This window comes from Barbatula barbatula, assembly GCF_947034865.1.
Source record: "Barbatula barbatula genome assembly, chromosome: 6".
Lineage (NCBI taxonomy): Eukaryota > Metazoa > Chordata > Actinopteri > Cypriniformes > Nemacheilidae > Barbatula > Barbatula barbatula.
The window spans coordinates 7,777,816-7,799,321 of NC_136765.1; the positions used below are offsets into that span (position 1 = coordinate 7,777,816).

Genomic DNA, 21,506 nt, shown 5'->3' on the forward strand with positions numbered 1-21,506 from the left:
TGTCACGTTTAAAATGTGCTTCACACCAATCCTTCGTTTCTGTGACATGAACACGTGAACATATTAAAATAAATGATTACAAGCGTTTCTTTTCAACCTGATGACAACAAAGTAATACACATGGTTCTAATTTGTCGTTGTTTGTTTAACAAGACAGCAAACAAGTAAGCGGCATCATGTATGGTCCTTAAACAATGACAAGGTAAACAGTTACTTCACGTTTACCGCCGTAAAAAGAGACGATGTTAGAGACGTGACACTGTGGACATCTTTTGAACTCCGGAATTGCTCTGTCTATAACAAGCAAAAGTAATAATGGGAAATCCTGTAAATCCATAAAACATTTTTAGTACAAACTGTGGAAGAATGAAATGCACTCAAAAGAAGCAACAGTGGTTTTGTAGCCCAGTTAAGTAGACTTGTAAAATATAGCTGCATTTCTTAAAATGAGAACCATTTGAAACTGTCAAGTTTTTGTACAATAAAGTTCTAATTGTTAACATTAGAAAATGCATTAACTAACATAACTACAAGTGAGCAAGAGTTTTTCAGTATGTGTTAATTCTTGTTATTACGCGGCTTGTTGGAATGCTTGATTCTGATTGGCCAGTCGCAACATGTCCATGTTTGTTTATTCCCAGGTAACAATCTCTCAAAACTAATAACACGCGGTAACCCAGATGCAGCAAATAATTTTTCAGAGTTTTTTTCTACATATTAAATATGAACATGTCTTTAAATAACATGTATGACATTCAATTTACAATCGTTTAAACCAAATTTCCTGTTTCGTGACGTTTGAATGTCGTTTCTTACCTTGAAACCGATAATAAACGGCTTTTACTCACGGAAGGTCTGCATTCGGTAAAAATTAACCTGCTAAAATATTTCCAATTTATGTTCAGCTTTTTTCTCATGTGGCAAATAGCCATGTCGGGTCTTGATCGCACTGTCGGGGATTATTTCTGCGGTAACAGTCGGCTGCTTGTACATTATGCCTTACTTTTGATTCAAAAAATGTATTAGTAAATGCTAAAATTGCATGAAGTAAGATGAACAAATGTTGTTAAAGTATTTTCAGTTGTTAGTCAGTGTGAGCTAGTGCTTTAACTAATGTACAACAAATATAACTTTGTGATAAACTCTAAAATAAATGTTTTGACCTTTTTGGTCAAAAGAGAAAATTAGATGTATCATCGAGAGACCATACTCAATACTTTACCCATTTCACCAATTCCAAATTTCATGTCATTTAGGGTATTATATGCATACAAAATAGAAAAATGCTAACATACAATTAAGTTAAGAATTGTCATATTACATGAAACCGGTTGGGGGAGCTCATAGTCTATTTTATTCAGCTGTCCTGAACCAGCATGCTCTATCAGAGATAAAGAATTATTTACTTTGAGTATTAATCTTGGCATTAAACACAAGATATTGTTGGTGTAAATGTAAATATTTAGCAGTGTTTCTCTGAAGAGCAAAGATCAACCTCATAACATCACGTTTCTCTTGTTTTTAGTACTGAAGTTCAACAAAGCTTAGTTGTCCAATTTTAATTCTGTGCGGATGTAAAGATTCTAGATGACTCAATTTCCATATAAAACTATGGCACGTGACCTGGAATTGCTGGTGTATAGTTCAAAGCTGAAAGCATAAATGTATTAGGTCTGACAAATTTAATCTCTTGTTCATCTGCACATGTGCCCTGGTTTGACTTTATGCCAACTTTTAAAACATCTGAACCTCAATAACTGTTAGTGCGGATACAGCAAGCGAAGCTGAATTAAGATATTGTAAGCAGAAATAATTTCTCATAAATAAATTGCATATGAAAGGAAGACAATGACGTCATTGTGATGTCATTTCCTGTGCTTCCCCAGTTTATGAAAGCCTAAGATTTTCTTCTGTATACATTTAATGTTTCATAGGCTGAAGAATCAGTATGTTTACACTGCTCATTAAACTAATTCTCCTGCCAAGTGCTTCAGGTATAAAGTCACAGCATTTTTAAATTTACCCAAAATTCTGTTTCATTTTTAACATTACTTTGCAGGAACCGATGATGTTACACAGGAGCCAAACATACTGTCGATTCCACAGGGGGAATCTGCGAATATGGACTGCAGTCATACTAAGGATTCAACCTATTTCTACATGTCATGGTTCAAACAACGGCAGGGAGAACCAATGAAGCTCATTGCATTTACAATGCCCAACCAAGAGCCAGACTTTGGTGAATTTAAGGAGCAATATAAGGAAAAATACTCAGCCACTAAAACTGTTGCTCAGGACGGATCTTTCACAGTGAAAAAGGTACAGCCAGATGACAATGGTGTGTATTTCTGTGCAGTGAGCAAGCACAAGTGAGTCATTCTTAATACACCGCTGTACAAAAACCTGAATAAAGAAGATAACAAAAACTTAAGTAATATTATTTTCCAAACCCTTTTTGATACTGGGCCATGTTCTGCGTATGTCTGTCTTGTGCATACAACAGTATATTAAAAACATAATAGCATTATAGGTAACTTATTTGAAATATCACCAACTCCTACTACGAACTAAATGTTGTAAATTATTTCGTAATATTACATTTTCTCCACAACTCCATCACTTCTGTAGTGGTCTTATTGAACACTTTATACTACTCTTCTCCATTTACACTACATCCCTCGGCTTGGTCATTCAGAAGCATGGCTTCTCCTATCACTGCTATGACACACAACTCTACTTGTCATTTCAACCGGACGATCCGACGGTCTTTGCTCGCATCACGGCATGCCTGAGTTACATCTCGCTTTTGATGAAGGACCATCACCTGCAGCTGAACCTTGCAAAAATGGAACTGCTTGTGATCCCGGCCAACCCAAAGATTCACCAAAACCTTGCCATTCAACTAGGCTCATCGGCTATTACACCGTCCAGCACAGCCAGAAACCTGGGGGTGGTAATAGATGATTGGCTTAACCTCACAAGTCATGTTGCCAGCACCAGCCGGTCCTGTAGAATCATCCTCTACAATATAAGGAAAATTAGAACTTTCGTATCAGAGCACTCTACGTAAGTCCTAGTCCAGGCTCTTGTCTTGTCCAAACTGGATTATTGCATTGCGCTTCTGGCTGGACTTCCTGCTTGCACAATCAAATCTCTCCAGATGATCCAGAATGCAGCGACAAGAGTGGTCTTCAATGAACCGAAGAGAGCGCATGTAACTCCGCTCTTCATCAGGTTACATTGGCTCCCTGTTGCTACCCGCATAAAGTTCAAAGCTATGCCCCTGGCCTACAAGACAACCACCGGCTCTGCACCATCGTATCTTCACTCGCTAATGCAGACCCATGTTCCTGCCAGATCCCTTCTGTCTGCAAAGGAACAACGACTAGTGGTACCATCCCAAAAAGAAAAAAAGTCACTCTCCCGTACCTTCTCTGGATCTGTTCCACATTGGTGGAATGATCTACCAGCTGCTACAAGATCAGCAGACTCGGTTGCCATCTTTAAAAAACGACTGAAGACGCATCTCTTCCGAAAAAATGTCGCGGATTGATTTAAACACAATTAATTTCCCTTTCTTTTTTCTTATTAAAAAAATAAATAAAAATAAATAAATAAATAACCTCACTATTCTTAGCTTTGTATACTGTGCTAGGCTTTAATGGACTAGTTTTGATGCACTTATGTATTTTGTTGCCTATGTTGTTATAATTGCTTCCAATGTTTCCTCATCTGTAAATCGCTTTGGATTAAAGGGTCTGCTAAATGACTAAATGTAAATGTAATGTAAAAATATGTTTAAATTCAATTAAAAATAAAACCGATTGGGGGCGCTAATGGTCTTTTAAATTTGTCTTCCAGCCTTCATTTTAAGTTTCATTGTTTACCCTCTACATATTATGTCATATCACAAACTAAAAGTTTTGTAGTATTTCAGTAATGTGCACATGGTGCGATGATCAGTTTTCATCATAGAATTTTCTCAATGCCTTCTTTCTGGAACAGTACAACTGAATATGTTTTCGAAAATGTTAATGTTTAATTTCATTACAATCAACATTTAAATGGAAAAGCAAACAAAAAGAGGATTTGTTAACTTAAGAAGAAATTGACAAATGCAATGCTTTGAACAGCCATACCTCTAAATCAAATATATTTTTTCTTGACCAATATCACTTGTAACTTGTTACCTGGCTTCAGGACATATAAACAACTGAATCTCAAAATTGTTTTCAGCAATAATTTATTTGGTGAAACTCAAAAATATTTATATTAAAACCCAATGATATAAAAGTGATGTCACATCCTGTCTCTCCCCTTTAAAACACTCCTGATTTTCCGTCGATGGGCATTTGAGGCATTTCTCATCTACCCAGACATTCAATATGATCATTCAAAGAATAATTAAACTCATAATTCTGCAATACACTTTAACAAGTATCATTTTAATTTTTTATTATAATTTAACAGGAGCTAGTGATGTTACACAGAATCCTAGCATACTGTGGGTTCGGCAGAAAGGATCTGCAGAAATGAACTGCAGTCATACTAAGAGTGTAGACTATTTCTACATGTACTGGTTCCGGCAACAGCAGGGAAAACCGATGGAACTTATCGCATTCACAACGCTTAACCAAGAGCCAGACTTTGGTACATTTTCTAAGGAGAAATACTCAGCCACTAAAACTGTTGCTCAGGACGGATCTTTCACAGTGAAAAAGGTACAGCTAGATGACAATGGTGTGTATTTCTGTGCAGTGAGCAAGCACAGTGAGTCATACTTAATACACTGCTGTACAAAAACCTGTAAAAGAAGATAACCAAAACTTAAGTAATATTATTTTCCAGACCATTTCGATACTAGGCCATGTTCTGTGTATGTCTGTCTTGTGCATACAACAGTATATTAAAAACATAAAGGCATTATAGGTAACTTATTTAAAATATCACCAACTCCTACTAAACACTAAATGGTGTAAATTATTTAGTAATGATCAATTTTCTCCACAACTCCATCACTTCTGTAGTTGTCTTATTGAACACTTTATACATGTCATCCCCCCCTCCATTTCAAATAGTTAAACATAAAAATATGTTTAAATTCAATTAAAAATAAAACCGATTGGGGGCGCTAATGGTCTTTTAAATTTGTCTTCCAGCCTTCATTTTAAAAGTTTCATTGTTTACCCTCTACATATTATGTCATGTCACAAACTAAAAGTTTTGTAGTATTTCAGTGATGTGCACATGGTGCGATGATCAGTTTTCATCATAGAATTTTCTCAATGCCTTCTTTCTGGAACAGTACAACTGAATATGTTTCAAAATGTTAATGTTTAATTTCATTACAATCAAAATTTAACTGGAAAAGTGAACAAAAAGAGGAATTGTTAACTTAAGAAGCAATTGACAAATGCAATGCTTTGAACAGCCATACCTCTAAATCAAATATATTTTTTATTGACCAATATCACTTGTAACTTGTTACCTGGCTTCAGGACATATAAACAACTGAATCTCAAAATTGTTTTCAGCAATAATTGATTTGGTGAAACTGAAAAATATTCATATTAAAACCCAAAGATGTCAAAGTGATGTCACATCCTGTCTCTCCCCCTTAAAACACTCCTGATTTTCCCTCGATGGGCATTTGAGGCATTTCTCATCTACCCAGACATTCAATATGATCATTCAAAGAATAATTAAACTCATAATTCTGCAATACACTTTAACAAGTATCATTAGTTTATTTTTTTATTATAATTTAACAGGAGCTAGTGATGTTACACAGAATCCTAGCATACTGTGGGTTCGGCAGAAAGAATCTGCAGACATGAACTGCAGTCATTCAAAGGGTGCGGGCTATTTCTACATGTACTGGTTCCGGCAACAGCAGGGAAAACCGATGGAACTTATCGCATTCACAACGCTTAACCAAGAGCCAGACTTTGGTACATTTTCTAAGGAGAAATACTCAGCCACTAAAACTGTTGCTCAGGACGGATCTTTCACAGTGAAAAAGGTACAGCCAGATGACAATGGTGTGTATTTCTGTGCAGTGAGCGAGCACAGTGAGACATAATAAATGCACTGCTGTACAAAAACCTAACGAAATTTGTCCAATTTAAATACCCTTATATTCATCCCGCTTCCTTTAACACTGTATGTGCAGACTGTCTGTGCTGTGTGTCCAATAATAAAAAGCATAATCTAGAAAAAGGAAACAAAAGCCAGGTTTTGATTCTTGGATTTATCTAAAGACCGGATGGCCAATACATCCGAAATGGTGCCGAATTCCAGACGCAGCATAAATTCAGTAGGTGGCACTGAAACACAAGCTAATAATAGAGTAAGCTAACAGACCTCAAAACCTTCCTTATCTCCCTAAAGAAAACAGATTCACATAGTAGTTGTTCGACCTCATGGAAACTAACAAGCAAGTACAGTCTGTTTAATTTGAAGTTTTTGTGAAATTCAGACATACCCGGTTACCACTTTGATTTGGTAATCCACCTGTGTCCTAATGTCATTTACATATGATGTGAAACATGACGTAAATAGCATATCAGCTCTCATCATCTGTAAATGTTCTTCTGAGAAATGTGTGTGTTGCTAGTTTGCAGACTTCCGTCAGATGTTTTGCAGCAAACAGTACAAGAAAGAAATGATGTCCTACTTTGAACAGTTCCTGGTTGTAGAATATTGCTAGTGCGAGTCTCAGGTACAAATGATAAAATTGTGTACATTTGAACGTAACTTATATTGCGTACCCTTAAACAGCTGTTGTTCCCCTCGATACAAAAATACTTTCACACAGTATGCTTTTCTTAAATCTTTGCTTTCTGTAGTCATCCCTTTAAAGTAAATTAGATTTCCTTACACATTCAGAGAAACAATAAAAGAACTTAAGTTAATACGCTTAAAATATCACCACGAACGTATCATGGAATTCAGTATACATAAAAAAATGCATTTGTTCCGTACGGATCAGTCTTCAGACCTCATGGTGAGGTTTCCAAATGACGTGATATCACTTTATTCACATAGTTTACATTATCATCTCAGACACATCTTTACCCTAAGGTTTGTCACTAAACAGAATGTTATTCCTTAGTTTATGCCTTTATACAAAGGGCTATAATATTTGCAACCAGCCCCACCTTCTTAATCTATAGGCTGCACCATCCAACCCCACTTCTGGGGGCACGTCATACTTTTTAGTTTATTTAAGCTTAAGGACTTCTGATGTGTTCATCTATTCAAGATGTATTTGCATTTGCTTTTCTTGTTTGGTGCACTACATTGGCCTGCCACTATATGTATGCTACAATTTGGATCATACCCAACTTCACAATAACGTAACTTACTTTAAACGTACTTCAGACAATCTGTCATTCTTTTTATTCCCTTCAGGTCTTCACGTAAGTCAAAACCCACAGGAGATCCTTATTCTTCCAGATTCCCCGCTGAAAGTCACCTGCACCATTACAGGCACTGATAACCCAAACCTGTACTGGTACCGTTGGACCCCAACAGATAGGCTGAAGCTGATGTTTAGTTCTTTGGGTGTAGGCATGATGGATCCACAAAACGTGGGGGATTTTACATCTAACAGACCAGGACTTCTTCAGATTGATCTTGAGTCCAAACATCTGACTCAGATTGGTTCTGCTGTTTGGTACTGTGCAGCCAGTCCCCACAGTATGGCAGACTAGTCGGGATGCTGTACAAAAACTCCCAGGGACCAAACTAAATGTAATAAAATCCTGATCGTACAATGTGAGGCCTTTTCTCAAGCTTCCATAATTATTCGGTTTAAATTGGTAAAGCCTTTAAGTTTGGCTAAAATATACATACAGTATGCTTTATGGAAAAACAATATGCATATACACATGTGTTTATGCGCACTCCAAAAATAAAGCAATGTTTCGGTCAGATGTGACCTTTCTCATTGCGACATGTGACCAAAATGTTCAGTTTTTCAGCCATTTTCCAGTAATGCAGTGGCATTTATCTTGAACTTGTTTTTTTGTCATTGTCGGAGTGTGTGGGCTTCCTTGTGCATTTTTGTCTATATCTGTCTTTTTCAGCCTACACAGCTCTTATTGCACTTTCTGTGACCGCTCTGTGAGGTTTTTTTAATACAACGTAAGCAACAGCATAATTGCAAAACTTGTGCATTACATATCCACCATAATTTTTATAATTGCTATTGCTAGATTAACTGCAGATTTAATGCACAACTTCAACATGACTAAGATCAAGCAGTTCATTTATGATGCATGATGTTCCAGAAAAACAACACAGATCAGCTCCTCAAATGAATCAGCTCTGCACCAGTTTCCATAAAGCATCTTTTGGCTTGTTTGCAGCAGGTGTGTATGTGGTACAAGATCGAACATGAGCATATTGAACACACTCTTACCACATCCTTTACAACACCTTCGTGCTGAAACCACATCCTGCTTTCAGCTTCAGCAGTCTTATACAAATCCTTTAAACTAGAATTTGTTTTGGATTTGATTCTATACGAATTAAAATGACAAGCACGTTTATTCTTGTCTTGTTTGTATCTTGTTTGTTCCTGCTTTTGTTTTAAAAAAAGATGCTGTTTTTTCTTTTAAAAACATTTCTTTTAGGATGTGTCTGAAACAGTAGACTTACAAAAATAATTGAATAGATGAAGATAGAAGTGCTTTAGTTCATAGATCAGTTCAACTTTATGTAGGTTGTTAAGTTTTGTGTAAGTGAAATTTTAGCCATTCTTACTTTATGCAATATGTTTTGTTCCTGGAAACAACAGTTACGTTTATGTTTTAGTGGAAAAATCTTACATAACTGAGATATTACACCCACTTATTTCAGAATGTTTCTTGCAAAGTGGAAAACTCAATGACTAGGTCATATCAGAAAAATCTATTCAAAATACCATAAATAGAATGAAGTTAAGATAAGTAGATTTGCCAAAGATACTTAATGATTATGTTTTATTCCAGTCGTTTTCAGGGTTTTGGGACTTTATTTATTTGTAATATAGTATATTTTTAACAATAATGAAAAAGATAACAATGGAATTCGAAGAAAGCATTGATACAGACATACAGTAGAATTACAAGAAATAATACAAAATGTATCAAATAAAAATTGTCACAAGTCAGAAAGACCTAGTCTGTTAATAGACATCAGAACAGAAAAACCTTAATCCTCTGGTAATAGTTTCTTCTGATTTGAAGACTGTCAGTGGAAAAACAACATTATAAATTATTTGAATCTACGCAGTGACAGAACATATAAAATCACAAATATAATGCAGAATTGTTACGGCATTATAGGCTGATTTGTTTGCAGTGATGCCACAGTTTAGTTTGATTTTTGTTTTTACATTTGGTTCATATAGGCCTACATACATGTAAGGGTCATTACATATGATTTAATGAAAAGCACAGTTGACATCTGAGAGGATTTTTGTACACTACCTTGAATTTCCACACTAGACCAGCCACGATGAGAGCATACATCACACTCTTGGCAAGAAACAGGATATAACCAAAGCTTATTGTTTTTAGCATCTTTGGATGAACTAAAAACATAAAACCAAAACAGTGACGAGCAATGATTGCCACTTTTCTTTTCCAGGAAAATCTTTGCTTATATCATGATTATCATTTGATTTAAAAAAATATTGAATTATAATATTTTTAGAAATATAATAACAGGAGAAATTGATATCATGCTTACCTCGATCTGGAGGGAAAGAACAAGAAAATAGGTCATTGAAATGAAATAAAACATTTAAGTCTAATGTATTTCAGTAAACATTTAACCAGATTGTACATTAAAGCCAAATATACCTTTTTGTCCTCTAATGGTTTTTGTGACATTCTGATACATCTCTCCAGTAAAGAAGCGGACAATACAGGTAAAGCGGTTTACATGGTTCCTCCAGTCAGTGTCCGTCACTTTTATTCTGCTGCTGATATAATAAAGTAATGTGCCCTGATCTTGCTGGGCTGTGGGGTCAGTGGACACCTTGTCCTTTCTCTCCTCATCATTTACTTTCCAGAATAGACTGACATGATCGGGATAAAAACCAGTGGCTAAACAAACCAAAGTTTTATCTTTCTTTTCCTGGTCACACATCTCTTTTGGAGCAGGTGGTAGAATGTTGACTGTGGGTGTAGTGGGGTTTTTAGCTTGAAGAAGAAATATTAGAAGAAGAATATTGTCTTATATTTTTGATTGTATATTTGTAAACTTTAACCTAAATTATTCTTTAAATGTCATTTAAAATACTAAGAATACAAATGATATGTGATATCAATATCGCAGATCTTTTAGAAATAGAACTAAACTTAACTTGCTTTAAGAGTCTTGTTAAGTGGTGCATGCACCATTTGCAATATAACCCATCTTGCTGCATTCCAGAGATCAAATATTTGCCTTTTCTCAAACCGTAACCATTTGAAAATTATATAATAAAAAATTGAATTCCGACTCACCCAGAACAGTCAGTTTGGTCCCTTCTCCAAATTCTAGTTTGGCGTAGCTAGTACACGATGATTTATCTTATTACCTAAACCTCAACTAACAGCTAATGGGCATTAGTACACTTTTTGGGGGCCCCTTTTCAGTTCGAGACCATAAAAGCCATAGTGGCCTCCCAGATGTTGAGAGGCCTCTTGTGAGTAGAAACAATAGACGACTGAAATATGCTTGTCTTATGTATCTTGTATAATTTTATTGAGTTATTGTTTCTAAATATGTGCAATGAAGTATTACACTTAACCATCCTTAATAGCTATTATTAGCATCTTAGCAAGTGGCTCTGCAAACAAAGGATGCTAGTCATTTCCTTTGCCATTTTTGCAATTCCAATTCTTTATAGGATATAAGTCATAATGTTCACAAAGGTGTTTTTAGCAGTGTAACCAGTCAATAGCATGTTTCATACAAAGCATTTGCATATTTTCTTTATATTTCCTGAAGAGGAACACATTTAAAACAATGACAAATTTAGCTTATTACCTGCACCTTCACTAGGGGGCACCCCAGAGACCCAAATATTACTTTATAGACATATCTGCTCCATGACCAAGAACAGTTAACTTTTTTCCTAAGCGTATCATTAGTCTAAGCACTGACATCAAAGTAGAAAACCCTATAGCACAAACCATTCTGCTTTGCATTATGATCTGGATTCGTTCCCTAATGAAGGATAAGCAATCCATATTCTTACATGCAATATTGTTTATTCTTATATTGAATCAGTTCAGTAAAGTGTGCTACAATAATGAGAAACAAAATGGAAAAGGTATTAGTACGTTTTAAAAGAAAAAAAGATATATATATAAAAGTAAAAAGGTCTATTATAAGACAGATTTGCTGCTATGGGATGCTAAAAAATTATAATCAATAATTAAATCCTCAAAAAGAGCGATAGAAAACATAATACAGGAAGTGTATCCGGATGATAGTTTTCTTGGTAACTTCTTCAGCTGGCTGTTCACTTTATTGCTTGCTTGCTGAACCCTGTGTAACAGAAAGCACATGTTCTCACAATCCAAAACACAAAAAGTTTCATCATAAAAAACACGTTCTTTACATCTTCTATTATATTTAGGCTAAGTTAGGCAGCCTTACCTGTCTCCATATAAAGAGCAAAATTAAAATTCCATAAAGTCCACTTTTAGCAATGAACACACCATATGCAAGTTTTACTGTATGTGCTTTTGTCACGTGTAGATCTGAAATGTAACATATAAATCATTATAACACATTTGCGCGTGCTAAATGACATAATTCTTTAGTCAATATAAACACAAAAGGAAAGGGGTGATTCCTTACCTCGGTCAAATCCACCTTCATTTATAAGAGAAAAGAATGGTATTAGGCAAATAATACTCAAATGATATAAATCATGCATAGTGTGCATATAGCTTATAATTCTATTTTTTATCTCACATTGTAAGCTATACATACCTACAATTCCATTTACTGTAGCTGTTTCATCTGAATAAGTATCATTGAAGAATCTTGCTATGCAGGTAAATTTGTTTTTTTCCTTGTTCCATTCTTTTTTATTTACTTTGAGCCTGCTGGACATGTGGAACATTTTATTTTCCTTCTGGGTTGCATATTGATCTGTTGCCACTCCTTTAGAAACGTCTTTGCTGCCAATTTTCCACTTTATTGTCACATGGTCTGGATAGAAGTTTTCGGCCACACACACAAGAGTCACAGCTTTCTTGCAGAGCTCCTTTTCTGAGGGTTTTAGAATTTTCACTTTTGGTTTAGTGATTGTAATCTTAGGATCTACGGGAAAAAATATATATAAAATACCATAAGTAACAATTTGTGCACATCTTTTCTATGACATTCAGTTTGCTGATCCTAAAATTAAACAAAACTAATATGGATTTCTGTGAACGTGATGTTATTTAAAATAAAATCTAAATGCCTTTTTTTTGCGTAAAATCATACTGTGATGTATTTTTTCTGCACATAGACAATTCTGGCAAATAGACACATGTAAACACAGTGAAAAGAATGTCTCTTAACGTGCACCAGTATCTAGTCTACAGAGAGCGGCATGAAATCATTAAATCTCCAAAACAACAACACATAAACAACATTCTTCCAGCAATAAAAGCAATGTCAAGCAAATATCAAATAGTCTTCTTACCAAGAACAGTTAGCTTGGTTCCCTCACCGAAATAGGCAGGATATGTGCCAGAGCACACTGAACAGTAACAGTAAAAAAACTGACCTAACTCAAATTCTTGAGTTTAAACTTCCCTTTATTTTAAGAGTCTGATTAGTTTATGGAGTTATATAAATAACCAATGTTTTTGGGAGGTCTTGCTGTTTATATATCCATTATATTTATTGGGTTTAGTATAATACACTCTAGATACTTTCAATGAAGTCTTTGCGGTTACTGTTTCAGGATATAACAGAACATGCCGTCTTGAAGATTACTTGGTTGCATTTCTGCAGTTTATGTGCTCAATTCCTTTTTAAACAGGAAAACCACTTGGCAAACCTCAGAAAACAATTTTATCTGTACTTGCCACCTAACTGTAACACCTTAAAACAGATATTAAGCTTATATAACCAAACTTTCTTGATTTAAACAGTATCGCGTAACTATTAAAATGCATAGAGTGAATTGCAACATTTAGCTGCAGAACAGAACAGTTCTGTACATAAATGAAAAAAAATGCTTTTTACTGTATTTCCTATATATTTAACTATAAGCATTGGTTCCTCTGACGATGAAAAGCAGTTCAATAATTGTAAATGTTCCTAAAATAATAACAATGTATTCAGTTCCTTACCCAAAACAGTGAGTTTTGTCCCCTGACCAAAGTATGCAGGTCTGTTGTTCACACTATTCAACGGCTACCTTAAAACACTCCCTATCGCTTTAACGTGATCCTTTGTTAACAACATACATTATATTTAAATACACATACGAAAAACTATACATAAACAGTCTTAAGTTGACAATAATTGAATTTTGCATTCTTATTAAAGATTCTTACCTAAAACTTTAAGTCTGGTACCTGTACCAAACTGAACCATTGTTTCCAAAGCAAGGATTGTATGCTTTTAAGAGGTGTAACTATGACATTTTCTACGCTTAGGCCAAAATGTCTAATTCATTGTTTTAAATGACATACTTCTAGGTTAGGTCTATTTGGATTAAGTACAGTTTATTACATGATAACTGACAGTAGGCATTTGCCGCATTCTAACTCACAAACTGAGAAACAAACAAAAGAAAAGCAAACAAAGATAATATTCTCACCTAACACAGTCAATTTTGTGCCATTGCCGAAGTATGCAGGGTTGACGTTGTTCACACTGATTCTAAGCTACAGTCAAACCCTTCAGCTATAGTAAGGTTTATATAATCGTTTTCACTTATCCCATTCAGAAGCTAACTTTCAGAAACAAGTCTATTCAACACTATTCTAACACCTTGATCAAATTAAACAGCTTCCTACTAACCTAAATATCACATAGAACAGATAGTACTCACCTAGAACTGTAAGTTTAGTGCCCTTGCCAAAGTATGCTGCATATCCAGAGTTCACACTGTTCCTATGCTACAGTTAAACCCCAGATACAGTTGGGATCATATCTTCCCCACCATATCTAAACTTACTTAAATAAATAAAACCTATAACATATAGAACATATAACAAACTACTAGTTTACAGCAATATCAATTTAGTTAATCCCCTCCATAGATACAAACTATGTTGCATTGTTCTCTAATTCACAGATTAATAAAATAGCATTAATAAAATGTTTCTTACCAAGTACAGTTAACTTTGTTCCATTGACAAAATAAGCCTGGGCAACACCAGTGTCACAGCACATATCTTAAAACTAAAGCCCTGTGTTACTTTAATGCTTTTCAAACGGTTCTCCTCAACCTTTGCATTGTGAATAAAAACTTGCAATTCACTGTTATAAGTTTTAACACTATAATTTAACACTTTTGTTAACACGGTTATTTTAATATTAAAATACAAATACAATATCAACCATTATCGTAAGAATAATATTTTACAGGATTTACGCATTGCGATGTTAACAAAATAATATACAGTCCTAAAAAATAAGCATTACACATTCCAGAATATACCGATAAGCTATAAAACATCGTTCATTTTACTCACCTAGAACTGTAAGTTTAGTACCTTTTCCAAAGTATGCAGGACTGGCAGAGTTCACACTGACTCAATGCAACAGTTTAAACCTCAGCTATAGTCTGAATCACGTAGAACCTGTCATATATATATATATATATATATATAATAGGACATAAGCAGTGTACATTTTGATGTTTCTTACCTAGAACGGTTAACTTTGTTCCATTGCCGAAATAAGCTTGAGAAGTACTAGTGGCACAGTGCCCATGTGTACTAACAAATGTACTTTAAGAAACGAAATACTAAAGCCCTTACAGTCTTACTGGAATAGTCTGATAATGTTGCTTAACTATATCAATCTCAAGATGACTTTTAGTGCAAAGTAACTTGCCCTATTATGACGAGAACATAAAGCACTTACAATATTACTTTTCTGCTTTAGTCAACGAATACCATCCTTTGAACCAATTTTTATGTTAACCATCTCAAAAAAAGATACTTTACTCACCTACAACTGTAAGTTTGGTACCACTTCCAAAGTATGCAGGATTGCCGTAGTTCACACTGACTCAATGCTACAGTTAAAACCTCAGCTATAGTCTGAATCATTTAGACTTTGTCATGTATACAATCAGACATGATTAATATACAGTTGTATATGTCTTACCTAGAACAGTTAACTTTGTTCCATTGCCGAAGTAAGCTTGAGAGGCACCAGAGTCACAGTGCACATGTGTACTATCAAATGTACTCAAGAAGCGATATGCAAAAGTCATCCTACAGCCGTACCGCATTACTTAGAAAATGTTGCTTAACCACTGTATGTCAATCTCAAGATAAAACACAGTGACAACATAAACGCTCACGATATTATTTTGCTGCTATATTGTTATGGTAACCATCCCACGAAAAATGAACTTGCTTTTACTCACCTAGAACTGTAAGTTTTGTTCCATGGCCAAAGTATGCACGATTGCCCATGGTCACATTGAATATAGGCTACAGTTAAAACCTGAGCTATGCTGTAGCGAGATCATGCATCAAGTTACATGTATCATGTTTTTATTTTTAAAGATGAGATATTTACAGGTTTACTCTATTTTGTATATCAGAGGTATAGGGAATTCCAGTCAACGTACTGTAACAGCATTAAGATTTTTAAGTTGCTTACCTAGAACGGTTAACTTTGTTCCATTGCCAAAGTAAGCTTGAAAACCACCAGTGTCACAGCACACGTGTCTTCTAACAAAATTACTCAAGAAACGGAACGCCAAAGCGACTAGAATCTGTTTTTTCTTGAATACCCCATGAAAACCACTTGACTATGCACAACCAGTCTGGGCAAAGAAACAGTTTTAGGCTCTTTGCACATTGACAAATATTTTAATGTAATGATAAGTCACATGTGTACTATCAAATGTACTCAAGAAGCGAAATGCAAAAGTCATTCTACAGTCGTGCTGCATTACTCAGAAAATTCTGCTTAACTACTGTATGTCAATCTCAAGATAAAACATAGTGAAACACTCACAATAATATTTTGCTGCTATATTGTTATGGTAAGCATCACACAAAAAATTACCTTGCTTTTACTCACCTAGAACCGTAAGTTTAGTGCCACTGCCAAAGTATGCAGGATCATATTGATCACACTGATTCTACGCTACAGAGAAAACCTAAACTATAGCATGTCCAGTTTCACTTCACTTCTCAATATTGTCAAACAATTGGCAAATTATCGGTTTTTATATCAAAAGTTCAAATTATTCAGCAGAGGATCTTTGTTGAACAACATGACATGTATGACATAAAAAATGTGTTGGTTTAATAACATTAGGATTGGTTTCAAAGGTCTTACCAAGAACGGTTAACTTGGTTCCATTGCCGAAGTAAGCTTGACCACCTCCACTAGTCACAGCACTAATGTGCTCTAATAAAATCACTCACACTTTGACAACTCAGGCTTTGTTCTTAAGATTGAAACAGCACTCATACAGTTTCATTTCTGCTAATAAAGATCATTTTACCCAACTTTTTTTATCTATCCTCACGTTTAACATCAGAGAAACATGTTCAATGCAAAATTAAGTCAAAATTATTTTTCTTACCTAGAACTGTGAGTTTGGTTCCACTGCCGAAATATGCTGGGTTGTAGTTATTCACACTGATTCTACGCTACAGAGAAAACCTCCCCTACTCTCTATATAATATATATCTTTACCCATTCCACAAAATGCAACAACCTCGACATGTATTTTTAACTCAGATACAGAATATCATCTACCTCTTATTTAGATAAAAGCAATCAGGTTTTGCCTTCAACAAGTTCTCATATAGATTTTGAATAGGCAGTATGTTTTAAACAGTATGAATAATGTTTCTTACCAAGAACTGTTAACTTTGTTCCTTCTCCGAAATAAGCCTGAGCAGTACTTGACACAGCACACATGTGCACTGCTAAAAAACGGTCTAGTTTGTATATCAGGTGTAAACACTGACGAAAGCTGAAGCAGCGTTACTTCAGTGCCAAAGTTTATACATAAATCAAAACAACGTCTTACTTTAAGTTTAGTTCCACGGCCAAAGTATGCAGCACTGAACTGATTCAACTCCGCTGAAATAATGTACGAGAACTACATCCATTGTACATTACATCGGACCACTGTATAGTTTCAAGAATAAACCAACTAATGTTACAGGCTCTGTTACTCAAGCAAGATTACTTTCTTCGTCTGTGTCATAACACAGTATTTGTGCACATTTAAGAATATTATGATCATTATTTGTTCTTACCTAAAACAGTGAGTTTGGTGCCATCTCCAAAATATGCTTGCGTGTTTGAGCACAGAGTATCAAAGCACTGTCATAAACCTCTTTCTTACAGTACAAAAACGTGCGTCACTTTAAGAACTGTTATTCAAAAAGCAATTGTTTTATATCTACAAAAACTTACCTAGAACTGTCAACTTTGTACCTCCACCAAAATAAGCCTGGTTGCTACCAAAGGCACAGCATACAGACTCACTGATAAATTACAACAATGTGGCTGTCACATTTACTAAATGCTCTTTTTTTATGCTTTTCGTGTTTTGGTTCTCTCCTCTCCCAAATGATACATTATATATTACTATTTATGTCACTTTAGACTGTCAATTCAAAATATACTCTTACAGTTATTTGTGAAATGTTTTACATGTGAAGCTAAAGTATTACTTACCGAGAACTGTTAGTTTAGTGCCGCCACCGAAATAAGCTTGATAATTGGCACAGCATTCAATTGTCATGCCAAAAAGGGTCTCAAGCCGAATAAGACACCGTTCTAAACATGGTTCAGATGTTTGCTGTATAAAAGCTTAATAATATTTTGGCCACAGCTGGTATATTTTAATCTAATCTTAATCAATTTATAACCGAAAATCTGATTTTTTTTGTTATTTTCCTTAACAGTCCTCCATTGTTAGCTTCCATTAACAAGATAGTTTAACAAGTATGCAAGTTTCTTACCTAGAACTGTTAATTTTGTTCCAGCTCCAAAGTATGCCTGATAAGCGTTGGCACAGTGAGACAGTATGCAGTCATCATTTCAAACAGTCTACATTCTATATTAAAATGATTGTTATTATGATTTATAGTTTGGTTTAATGGGCCAAATGTTGGATTTCAGAACAGGTTGGATGCATAAACAGAATGATGATAGTTATCAGCCTGACACCAATATTCGATTGAATAGAAGTAATTGCTAGAACGTAAACACAAATCGGATAAACTTACCTAAAACAGTTAGTTTTGTTCCATTTCCAAAGTATGCTTGAGAGCCAGTGGCACATTGTGAATAAGCACTCCAAAATGTGCATTACAAATCCTAATTTGTCCGCTGGGATATACTCGTATAAATAATTCCAGAACTTTTTTATAGGGTCTTCAGAGTTAAAGTGCATAACTCATAATACAGTAGATATGTACGGTATGTCCACATAAAAATTGTCATATTTATATCTCTTGGTGGTACACATTCATTTACTGCCAATATTTTGTTATTTAAATTCAATAAAATGTGTGAAAATTGCTTAAAATAGTATTAATCCACCTGTCCAGAAGATCGGTTATATTTCATTGTTAAAAGTCATGGAAATCCGAGGAGTTTTGTATTCTCAGTCAAAGTTTGATGCACTGTACATGGAGGAAGGTTTTTGTACAGCGGTTCTATGGGAATGTATCACCGTGGCCCCCTGTCCCCACGGTGTTAAAACATTATACAAAAACAAATGTACTTTCTCTCTCCCCCAACCTCCCCCTCATCCGTCTTTATCTTTATTTTTCATCATGTTCACATGTTCTTTTTTAATGTCTTTCTGCACACAGCCCATGTTGCTATTTCTGTGATTACTAAGAATTTGAGCAGGTGCAAATGGCTCCCAAAAATGTCTCAATGACAGTTTGTCAACCCCTCCCACATCCTCATCTACAGTACTGTAACAAACATCAAAGTATGAGAAGATACAGATGCTGTATCTGTTCATCTGTATCCGGGACAATTTTACGAATAAAGTCATGACATTAATGCGTTATCAATGTACCAATATTCACATTCCAATGTGAGTGCAGTGACCAAAAGTCATTAAAGGAAAAGTATGTAATTTGTAAAGAAATGAGAAAAGTGCTATTATAAATGATTATCTTGGTAGCAAGTTCAACTAGTACTATTTATAAGTTATAATTTTACTGTCACATGCTTACGCGGGGATGACCACAGGACATGAAACAACTTGACTGCTGTTTAACAGTATATTTCTTAAATAGGTTTTTTTGGGAGTCAGTCATTCTGCTCGATACAGTAAATCACACAAAAGTTTAATTAGTTTAATTGATGACTAACAATAACAATGATTTTGATATCTTACGGTATATTGGTATTTGCACTTAAACCTTATTTTAGTCAAACAGTAAACAATTTTTACACACTAAGAAGAGAGAACAAATCAGTATTGTTTTATATATATTTAAATACAAAAAATATGTATTTTTGGTGGGTTCTTTCTTGTTGGGTCCTGGAATAAATAATTGTAAATGTCTTAAAACATTGTCTTCAATCATTTTAGGCTTTTCATATACAAGACAGTATTCCTATATTTATCCGTGTAATCTGGTACTGCAAAACAAAATAAAATAAAAATGTCTTGATGGCATATATGTCTGTTTATTACTGAGATCTTTGAACATCCGTTTTGAGAAAAGAAAGAGGTTTTCATAGTGCCCTTTGATTTCCAATTAATTTTAACCATGTTACTTTAGTCATGTTACTCACAATCATTACTTATAACTTATGTTTTGGTCTTTAGATTACAGTAGGCAAACAAGAACACCTAAATCAGATGATACAAGTCTCAGATGATCGTGCCCTCTGGTGCTATAAAATATTATTCACATTACTCAAGTTACTCATATTATCCTGCAGAGGTCAGCATATGATCTTTAATTTAAGGTTCATCAAACCATATCAAAGTGCATTTCTAAAAGTGACAACTTTAGTCAAACATGAAAATCGGAACATGCACAACTTAAACATGTTGATATTAGCCCATATGATTTGTTTCTTCCACAGACTGGGCAGAAAACTGTACACTCTCAAAAGGATGTGTTCATTATTAACATCATCTTTGTGTTATGCTTTCTACCAAAAAGTAATGAGTAAAATGTTATACATATGCACCCTAATAAAAGATAGGACATCCAACTAGGATGTTTATTGTTCTTTTCGTGATCATTGTGGCTCAGGTTGAGGTTTTTGTTCAGCTGCTAAACTGAACCATAGTACTGTGTAATACTTGAGGCGCAGAAATACACACCCGAGTCCTCCTTTAGCAGACCCTCAATTTTCAATGAAGATTCTTTAATCTCAGGACGCGTCATTTTGAATTTCGTTTCATTGAACGGTGAAACCGCTTCCACTGTGTTTTTTCCTACAGAAATAGCAAGGAGGGACATTTCCCCTGACCTTATCTGTCTGTACCAGTACATATAATAATGATTGGCATCATCATGTTCACAATTTAGAGTTGCCTCTTCACCCTGAGTTACACCAAGTAAAGCAGGCTTCTGAGCGATGCTTACTCCCATCAATGATTCTGTTGAGAGGAAAACGGTCCAATATTAAACTATTCAAATAGTTATATTGCATTAAAATATTTTAGATAACCTTATTTACTGTCAAATGTGGTCTAAAAAAAGACTTACTGGAAAGTAATAGCAAAATAAAACCCAAACACAACAGTTCCATAATAAAACAAAATCACTCCTTGCTGCGTGCATCTGCACTACTAGGCTACATTTTGAATGCTGTTTGAGTGTTTTGTCTTTGATGAAACACCACAGGAAATGACATCATGAAATACATTTGTGAGATCTCTCAGTTGTGAGAAAGTCTCTTCAAGTAAATTGCATAGAACTCATCATTAGATAAATTATTTGAAAAATGTGAATATCACGATAAAACATACTGGTTAATATATATTATAAACATAATTGATTAATTGAATTACATAAATAATATTTAAACTTCAGGAGCTCTTTTATCACATAATACAATATAGGTACCATACAGTACAGTACAACATACTGTGTGTAGGCTACCATGGAGACTGTTGTTTTATTAAAATGGTTATTATTTAAAACTGTGATAAATATTCTGTAATGATATATCTACGGAAATGTTTTCTAATTTAGAATTAATTCTGATAAAACTTCAATAAATTCTAAATCAATATTGTAGCAAATCTGAAATTAAAAAGAAAGCATCCATCTTTTTCTTCTCAGCACAATGTTAATTTTGGGGTTGTTGTTTAG

General features: G+C 34.7%; 1 protein-coding gene across 18 annotated transcripts; it reads right to left on the reverse strand.

Moving 5' to 3' along the window:
• Window positions 1-8,992: 8,992 nt before the first annotated feature.
• LOC306895702 (M1-specific T cell receptor beta chain) lies at window positions 8,993-18,592 on the reverse strand. 18 transcript variants are annotated; one of them, XM_079459165.1, is made up of 7 exons: window positions 15,331-15,589; window positions 11,980-12,312; window positions 11,845-11,859; window positions 11,641-11,744; window positions 9,852-11,529; window positions 9,477-9,744; window positions 9,004-9,234 (listed from the first exon to the last, which is right to left on the reverse strand). In XM_079459165.1, exons 1-5 carry the CDS (start codon window positions 15,455-15,457, stop codon window positions 11,509-11,511), a joined length of 600 nt encoding a protein of 199 aa, XP_079315291.1. In that variant the 5' UTR covers window positions 15,458-15,589; the 3' UTR covers window positions 9,004-9,234; window positions 9,477-9,744; window positions 9,852-11,508. The 18 variants fall into 18 exon arrangements, 6 of the variants coding, with proteins under 6 accessions (XP_079315292.1, XP_079315293.1, XP_079315294.1 ...); XR_013786823.1 differs by lacking the exon at window positions 15,331-15,589 and adding an exon at window positions 18,435-18,592 and having other exon boundaries at window positions 8,993-9,234; window positions 9,477-11,529; XR_013786824.1 differs by lacking the exon at window positions 15,331-15,589 and adding an exon at window positions 16,772-17,030 and having other exon boundaries at window positions 8,993-9,234; window positions 9,477-11,529.
• Between the last annotated feature and the right edge of the window lie 2,914 nt (window positions 18,593-21,506).